We start from the raw sequence: 8,427 nt of genomic DNA on the forward strand, positions 1-8,427 counted from the left end.
CGCGCGTCACTCGCCGCCTCGCCCAGGCCCAGGCCGGGGTGGTTATTCCCACCGATGTGTTTCCCGCTCCAGACTTTCCCCCTGTGTCCTGCTTAGCCCCGTGTGCCTGCTCTGCCCTGCGGGCCACGTCTCGTGGGTCTCGTGGCCTCTGGTGCCACTAAGCCCCWGCTCTCCTACAGCCATTGTGGAGACCCGCGCTTGTTCAAATTCATGTGATTTACAGCCAAAACTGATCCTGGCTAGGACTAGGCTCTCCCGCTGTGTGGGAGCAGTTCTGCCGCTCGCAGGCACCTGTGACGTGTGCATTAATCCCACGCCGCTCAGATCCATCCACAAGGTGCTCGAGTGCCGGGGTGAGCGGCTGTTTGCCGAAACACTGTCATCGGCTTCTGTCGTTTGATGGAGCCTGACACTTAAATGATGCYTCCTCTAATGAGACATCCCCTGGTAGGATGTCTGCACAGGAGGCAAGCTGAGGTGCTTCCCTGCCTGATAGCATTTGATCTAAAAAGCCTAAAAGGAAGACCCACAAGGGTAATTCCAGTTCGGTACAGGCTCATCCACTCTTTTAGAGGTGGAAACAGTCTCTGCTCATTTGATTTCAGCTATCTAATAGTTAGCAGCCTCACGTAAGGGCTGTTCCAGCTCTCTGCAGCTGATGGAGAGAAATAGTTTCCTATGGAAGGTGCCCAGTCCCATCAAGGGGCAGACGTCCAGGACATATGGGGTGAATGCCATTTTCGAGGAGTTTTTCTGTGTCTGTAGTCACTGCACTGGTCACAGTAAAACTGACTCCTCCATAATTAGTATATATGTGTAAATATATATATGTAAAACTTGTAGAAAACTAAGGTGAAGTGAATCCAGGCCACTGTGTCATTTGTGACCCAAAGAGTGGCCTCATTTCATTTCCCGCATATCCCACAAGCGCTCGTGTTCCCCACTAGACCAGCAGATAGCAGTTCTTTTGTGACCAAGTGTACCTGAACCATCCAATAAACATTGTCTCATCCAGCCAGAGACAGTCCCTCGGGTTTTGAGGGGCTGCTAGGCATGTCATGGAGGTTTGTATGTACTTTGTTTACATGTGTGTAATACCACATATTTGCATGGTGGTTGCTAATACTTGGCATCCTTCTAAGAAACCCTACTGAAAAATTGTAAGCCTGATTGATTGCTTTGATAAAGTAGGGGCAGCTACAAGAAAAGCCTCAAAGTCCTCTTTTCCCATTGCGGTCCCTATGCAAAGAATATGACTTTTCATTTTCATTTCTGTCATCCTTGCAACTTCTCAGTTACACTCAGTACATCTCTCTCTCTCCTGTTATCTCAAGCCATCAGCTCTACCAGGGAAGTGGCCTGTTATTGAAATCCCTGGGTTATTTCAACTACCTGAGCTAAAAGTAATAGTCTGTGGCCTGTGAGCCAGATTGGACATAGTCACTCAGATAAGGGTACGTTCTCCTACTGGCAACTGTCTGAGTCGTTCAGATTTTGGCTTGTTTTGCAGTCACTCTGCTCCCTCGAACAAGTGATATCTAACCACCAGTTTAAAGCACCAAGTATCAAAGGAAGGCAGTGATAATACAAGGTGTCACTGAATGAGAAATTAATCTGTGTCCACAGAGATATATTTTGCATGCCCAAGGTATTGTGATAAAACACATTTCAGAAATAGTACTTCTGGAAGATATCTTTTATATACTAAGCACTTACATGTGAAGTGTTTTGATAAGACAACTGCACTGTGTCCCCAAAACCTTAGCTTATTGACAACTGTAGCAGCACTTGCTGCATAAGGAACAAATTACAGTGCTATTTTTCAAGTTGTCTTCAGATCCTAGAGACATACAGGAGAACAAGAGAGACCTGTAGAGTCATGAGGAAAAGAATGCACGAGTGGAAATCCCTGCTGAACCCTGCTGGACCATATTTCTATCTCATAACACAGTCATTAGTTCTTTTCTGCCATTATTGTGAGCCATGTCCCAGGGTGAGCAGGACTACACTGAATAGAGATTAAGCAGAAAAACAGTAGTTAAAGCCATATGTTTAACATCAAAATTAAAAAATATCCTTTCTACCTYTAATCAGCTGGTCAGCTCACTTGCATGTTGGTAATGGGTCACATTATAAAATCCTTCTTCATTTAGGTAATTTCACAATTTTGTGAAACATCCCAGATAAGCTATGATAAGCATTAATAAATATTAGAATTCAGTATACTTATAATGGAGTAACATTTAAGAAAAGAATAATGTTGTGAGGCTTTCTTTTAACTCCTGATGGATTTTCCCATTTCTCCTTGGTAGCAGGTTCACAAATAAAATATTTGAAACATCTGTTGGGGAACAGGTGGACTTGCATGTGCTCAGCTGACTCCTGCGTTTCTGCTACAGCACTTCCACTGGTCATTTTCTTTTCAGAGAAGACCTCAAGGGACATGGCACCATGGCAAATCTGTTGCTTTGAGATTTCAAAGTCAGTCAGATCCATCACTGTGTAACGCTGGCATGTTAGAGGTGTTATACATGAGTCTTGAGGGAGTCAGAACAAATTGGAAGCAAAGAAGTAATATAGGGATTGAGGGTTCTTTTGCAAGTACAACACCAGAAAGATTACATTCTTTTTCTTCTAGATATTGTATTGGGATATATTTAGTTAAAAGCACAACTGAATTATRTCTGGAAGGAATATGCCTCAATCTTTTGTTTGTACGTGTGTGGGAAATATTAGTTTTGGCTGGGTAATTGAGAGTGTATAGCAAAGGAGAAGGAAGGAAAGTTGTGAGCATTCTATAGGTTATCAAGAATGTAAGGAATGGCCCAGYGTCCCAGATTAAAATTTGTATTTAGAAGAAAAAAAAAAAGAGCAAAACATGTAATATAAATAGAAACAGTGCTACTTTCAGAAACTTCTRAATATCATCTTGCAACAGTTGTGTAGTGGGACTTTGTTTGCCTCTGTAGCAGAGTGACCAAGGTTTGATTTCCACTGTGTGACCAAGGCCTCAGCTTCCCCTAGCTTCAAGGATGTGGTGTTCTGGGATCAAAATGTCACYCAGGCAAATGTGTTAAAGAAGAGGAGTTAATCCGAGAAGCAGTCCCAGAAAGAAGATCAAAGGCTTTGCATGGAAGGGAGGCATAATCCACTTCATCTTAACCTACTCTTAAGAAGAAAACACCTCAGCCTTACCCTACGGTGGGTCAGTCCCGCTTACTTGCACTAAGTCGATGTGCATGTGCAGACCCATTGAGGAGGGCATTGGATCTGGACAAGGAATGTGCATTGTGTTAATCCTGCTCCATCTCTCCAAAGGGATCTGCTCTGGGCTGTGTGAGGCATTGGCTTCCTGCCCGAGGGAGATCCCCCTTCCAAGAGAGCGGCATTATCTCGTCAGGAAGATGATAACACATTAAACAAAGCTCATGGGAGGATTTCCGTTTTTCTCTCGTGTAGAAACCAAATCAGTCTATAGACTCCATGTGATCCGAGATCAACTCTTTCAGTCACTCWGTTTAACAGATAACATTTACCTGTAGCACTTTTTTGTGCGTTTCTCYGAAGAATTACCAACATGTTATTTTATTTTTTTATTTTTTTTTTAATCAGGAAAAGCAAGTGCCTGTTTGGTGCAGGTGGAATCCTGACGCTGTGGAAGGTGCAGGTGACCTGCATTTACAGTAAACAGAAAAGAGGTCTGGTGGCAAACAGCAATGTTTGTGCCACCAAACTGAAACACAACCCTGCCTTTTGAACAGGGCTAGACTTTTAGCAAAGTCGTACACAGCTTTGGAAACTTCTAGCATCTGAGACTCCCAGGAGGAATGCCTCAATTTCCTTACAGGAATACTGCTACTGCAAAAATCATACAAACTGGGCAAGATCTTTGCCTGTGCTGCTTATAATAGATAAAATAGCCTTTCAAATTGAGTAACGATAGAATCAAATGGCATTTTCCTAATTCAAGCATTTTCATATATTTCAACATCCTCTTTACTTTGAAAAGACTTGTAAATCCTGGTCTACCTCAGTGAATGGGCTATTCTCTTCTAACAAATCATTTMTGAAAACATTTTTACTGGAAGCTTTTCTGGTCAGAGCTGGCAAAATTTAAGAGAGCAAGTCATGCTGAGAAGCCCATTCTATTCAATGGCTTTCACCAATTTTTTAATGGCTACTGGAATCTCTTGATCATTTGATCTGAAATGTTTTATACATATTATGGAGCCTTCTCCCAAAATTCCTGCTTCACGTCCCTATGTTCCATCTAAGTGAGGGTACATGTTTTAGAAAGACCTTTGGTTGTGAATGAAAAAGGCCTGTGGCCAGTGGTGTCCCACAGGGATCAGTCCTGGGCCCCGTGCTGTTCAACTTGTTCATCAGTGACTTGAACGAGAGCACAGAGTCACCCTGAGCAAGTCTGCATATGATACCAAGCTGGATCTCCRGCTGACACTTGGGAGGGCTGTGCTGCCGTTCAGAGGGACCAGGACAGGCTGCGGAGTTGGGCAGAGAGGAACCTCCTGAGGTTCAATAAGGACAAGTGCAGGGTCCTGCACCTGGGCAGGAATAATCCCAGGCACCAGTACAGATTAGGGGTTGACCTGCTGGAGAACAGCTCCATGGAGAGGGACCTGGGAGTCCTTGTTGACACCAAGTTAACCATGCGGCAGCAGTGCCCTCGTGGCCAAGAAGGCCAATGGGATCCTGGCTGCATCAGGAGCAGTGTTGCCAGCAGGTCAAGGGAGGTGATTCTGCCCCTCTGCTCAGCCCTGGGGAGGCCACCCCTGGAGCATTGAGGGCAGTTCTGGACTCCCCRGTATAAGAAGGATGTGGAGCTCCTAGAGAGGGTCCAGCAGAGGGAGATAAAGATGATTAAGGGACTGGAGCATCTCTTGTACGAGGAGAGACTGAGTGAGTTGGGCCTGTTTAGCCTGGAGAAGGTTGAGAGGAGATCTGCTCAATATGTACAAATACCTGAGGGGGAACTGTAGGGAGGATGGGGCTGAACTGTTCTCAATGGTGGCCAGTAACAGGACAAGGGATCATGGGTACAAATTAAAACGCAGGCAGTTCCATCCGCATGTGAGGAAGAATTTCTTCCCTGTGAGGGTGACAGAGCCCTGGCACAGGCTGCTCAGGGAGGYTGTGGAGTCTCCTTCTCTGGAGATCTTCCAAATCCGCCTGGATGCCACGCTGTGCCCCGTGCTCTGGGTGTCCCTGCTGGAGCAGGGGGTTGGACTAGATGATCTCTAGARAGATCTCTACAGAGATCTCTAGATCCCTTCCAAACTCAACCATTCTGGGATTCTGTAATTCTGTGAAAAATATCTCAACCCCTTGTGAAACGTTGTACCCGAGTTTCAGGTATTGCTACAAAACCTTCTCTTTGTAAAAACAGCTCTGCTAGACAATATCAGTGAAGGAGTGAAGTAGATGGAAACTTGCCCTGACTTCCGAGCACTTTTGGAGCTCATCTTACCCCTGGTATAAGTCGGAGTCCAGAACTGTTCTCACGTATGTCTTTCTGCAACCATCTCTATGTATGTTTGTCATACTTCGAAGATTACAATCTAGGTTGCTCTTGTATCATTTCTTTTTGGAGCTGCAGAACAGGCCCGCAAAGATACAAAAGCTGGTTTGAGAACGCACACTGACGTCATTGCTGCTGGTTTCTGACTCAGCAGAGACATTGATGTGTTTCTCGGAGTGGAGGATGTTGTTTCAGTTATTCACCACTCTGAGACGGTTTGGCATGAAACACTGAGCAGGGCGGAAACTTTCGCTTTGAGCAAAGAACAGTTTTAAGACAGCCTATGTGCCTCTACCTTTTTACGTTCTTCCCGTAGGTGCCCCAGACCAAAAGTTCAATTCACCAAACTGGTGGTGGGAGAATCAACAGATTTATTTCACTGCAAACGTGTTTTGGGGAAGATTTTGTAGCTGTGGAACCTTACGGATACACTCCATTTGCTGCAGAAGATGACCCTAACACAACAGGCCATCTTGGAAACACAGGCAGGGACATTATGCCCTTACAGTGGCGAAAATCCTTGTCTTCTCTCCACCTCTTTGGTGAGCAAATTGAAGGATACAGCACAGGTCTGGTACAGTTAAAGGAATTTTCTGCTCTCCAATTAAAGCACTATGCAGGGTCCATCTGGTAAGCTAGGATGTGTGCAAACAGCTAGTAATATCTACCCTGCTGTCCGGGGCAATCAGAGCATAACCGTTAGAGCTGTTTTCTTGAGGCAGGTGTTCATAGCAATGACTAGAACATCTCTGCAAGGAACAGAAACAGGCAAAAGGCTGAAGATTTTTGAAAGTGCACACTTTCCACTTGTGAAACTCCCATTTCTTGAAAAAGCCTCTCTTCAGGTGAAGCGAGCAGTTTTCCTCTTTCCTCTTTCCTCTATACGTTTGCACGTATGCATTCTTGATCTGACCTGACTTGTAACCACAAGAGAGCACTCTTCCCTTTGATGATTTCCTCGCTTGCCCGGAAAGCTAAAGAGATAGCATGTAAGTTCTGCAGGCTGCATGTGAGCTGTTTCACTTAGACCTGAGCAGCAGAAACAACAAAGCTTGCAGTTGCCTTGTGCATTTCATCGTGAAAAGCCTTTGGGTAGTTTTCAGATGACAGAAGATCCTTGGTTCCTGAAAGGGAGGAGTTCTGCCAAAACTTTGAAGATCCGTGTAAACTCTGCAAATTACCCATCTTTTGGAGACAATTATATCAAACGATACCGTGGATTACAATACATGAGAAGTGTTTAGAGCCTGGAAGATTATTTATGTTTGGCATTATCTCTTATGGTCATAATTTCAAGCGGAGAGAAAAGGAATACACAGGAACCCTCTTATTATCTTTTGAAATATGAAGATCAGAGGAAAAGCAGGGTTTAAAGTGTGCAGTGATGGTCCTCAAAACCCATCTATAAATTAGCTGGCATCCTACATCTACAAAAAAAAGGAAGACTTTGAGCTGATTTTGAGGCACAAGGTAGACCTCACAAATGGTTAGCTCTATTTGAGGAGCTAAATTGCTATATACCACAGGACGAAACTGCAGCCTGCGGGGCAGAGCACCCGCAGAAATGTTTCCTCTTTGCTTGGATTGATACGAGATTTGGAAGTCAAATTTGGGAACGGACAATTGCACCAGTGGGGGAAAAAAAAAAAAAAAAAAAAAAAAGGGAAAAAGCATGGACAGCAGTAAAGATGATGACGGACTCTTGAACCGGATCGCGTTTTCAGGAGCTGTTGGCCAGGGGACTCCCCACAGGGTGCCCCTGCGGGAGCCCTTTGGGGTCCCCTTCCCCTTTGAGCCCTCTTACTGGGAGCCGGCGTACGGCGGGCACGCGCCGCGCATCTCCTACGTCCCCTTCCCAGGCTACATGGGCTTCTACGACTGCTCCTTCGAGCCTGCCTTCATCCGCAAGCGGAACGAGAGGGAGCGGCAGCGGGTGCGCTGCGTCAACGAGGGCTACACGCGCCTCAGGGAGCACCTGCCCAAGGAATTCGCCGACAGGCGCCTCAGCAAGGTGGAGACGCTGCGGGCGGCCATCGGCTACATCAAGCACCTGCAGAGCTTGCTGGACCRTCGCCCCGTAGGCTCCGGCGGCGAGGGAGCGCCCGAGGGAGCTGCCGTGGAGATGGCGGGAGCCTCCAGCCCTGGCGCCCTCAGGGAGTGCAACAGCGACGGCGAGTCCAAAACYTCCTCGGCGTCGTCTCCCTACAGCGAGTTTGAGGAGCCGGGCAGCTAGGAGACRACTTCCCTGGAAACAGAAGCCTCCAAGGCCGCCTGGGAACCGCACCTTGGGGGTTTTGCTGCGGGTGAAAACGAACACGGGGAAAATGAAAGAAAAGAAAAAAAAAGAAAAAGAAAATGGAAGATCTAAAGGTATTTTTCAGTCTGTCAGGGGATTTCTCATTTTGTCTGTGAGGAACCTAAAGATGCTCTGTAAGCAAGCAGATTTCTCCCAGATTGCTTCAGCTCCACTGCCAAACTTTCTGTAGACTGCAAAAAATGAAGCGGTTTTTCTCATTCTGCTTCTGTTCTGTTTGGTGTCTCTTGCCTTGCACTTGGTGAGACAAACAGATAAAACAGTTTCAGGAAATCCTCCTCCCTCTCCTCTGCTCCCTCCTGTAACTTTTGTTAAGGTAAGATTGAGGTAGAAATGTCTTTCCCTAAAGCTTTTAGAAAACTCCCAGAAAAGCTTCTTTTTCTCCCCAAATTTATATATATATATATATATATATGTATGTGTGTGTGTGTATATATATATACACACACATATATACATACATATATACATACATATATATATAATATAATTAAAAATAAGCCTATATTTGTGATTGGATTTCTTTTGTGGCATCTTCCAAAGTGACATCTCACGCTTTGGAAATGGCTGTAAGGTA

The 8,427-nt window shown here is 45.4% G+C and overlaps 1 protein-coding gene across 1 annotated transcript; it reads left to right on the plus strand.

Annotated features, from left to right (window-relative positions):
- Nucleotides 1–7,208: 7,208 nt before the first annotated feature.
- On the plus strand, nt 7,209–7,769 carry ASCL4 (achaete-scute family bHLH transcription factor 4). Its single transcript, XM_026052300.1, has one exon. It carries the CDS (start codon nt 7,209–7,211, stop codon nt 7,767–7,769), a length of 561 nt encoding a protein of 186 aa, XP_025908085.1.
- Nucleotides 7,770–8,427: the final 658 nt, after the last annotated feature.

This window comes from Nothoprocta perdicaria, unplaced genomic scaffold, assembly GCF_003342845.1.
Source record: "Nothoprocta perdicaria isolate Ctin4 unplaced genomic scaffold, notPer1 scaffold_86, whole genome shotgun sequence".
In the NCBI taxonomy this organism is placed as follows: domain Eukaryota; kingdom Metazoa; phylum Chordata; class Aves; order Tinamiformes; family Tinamidae; genus Nothoprocta; species Nothoprocta perdicaria.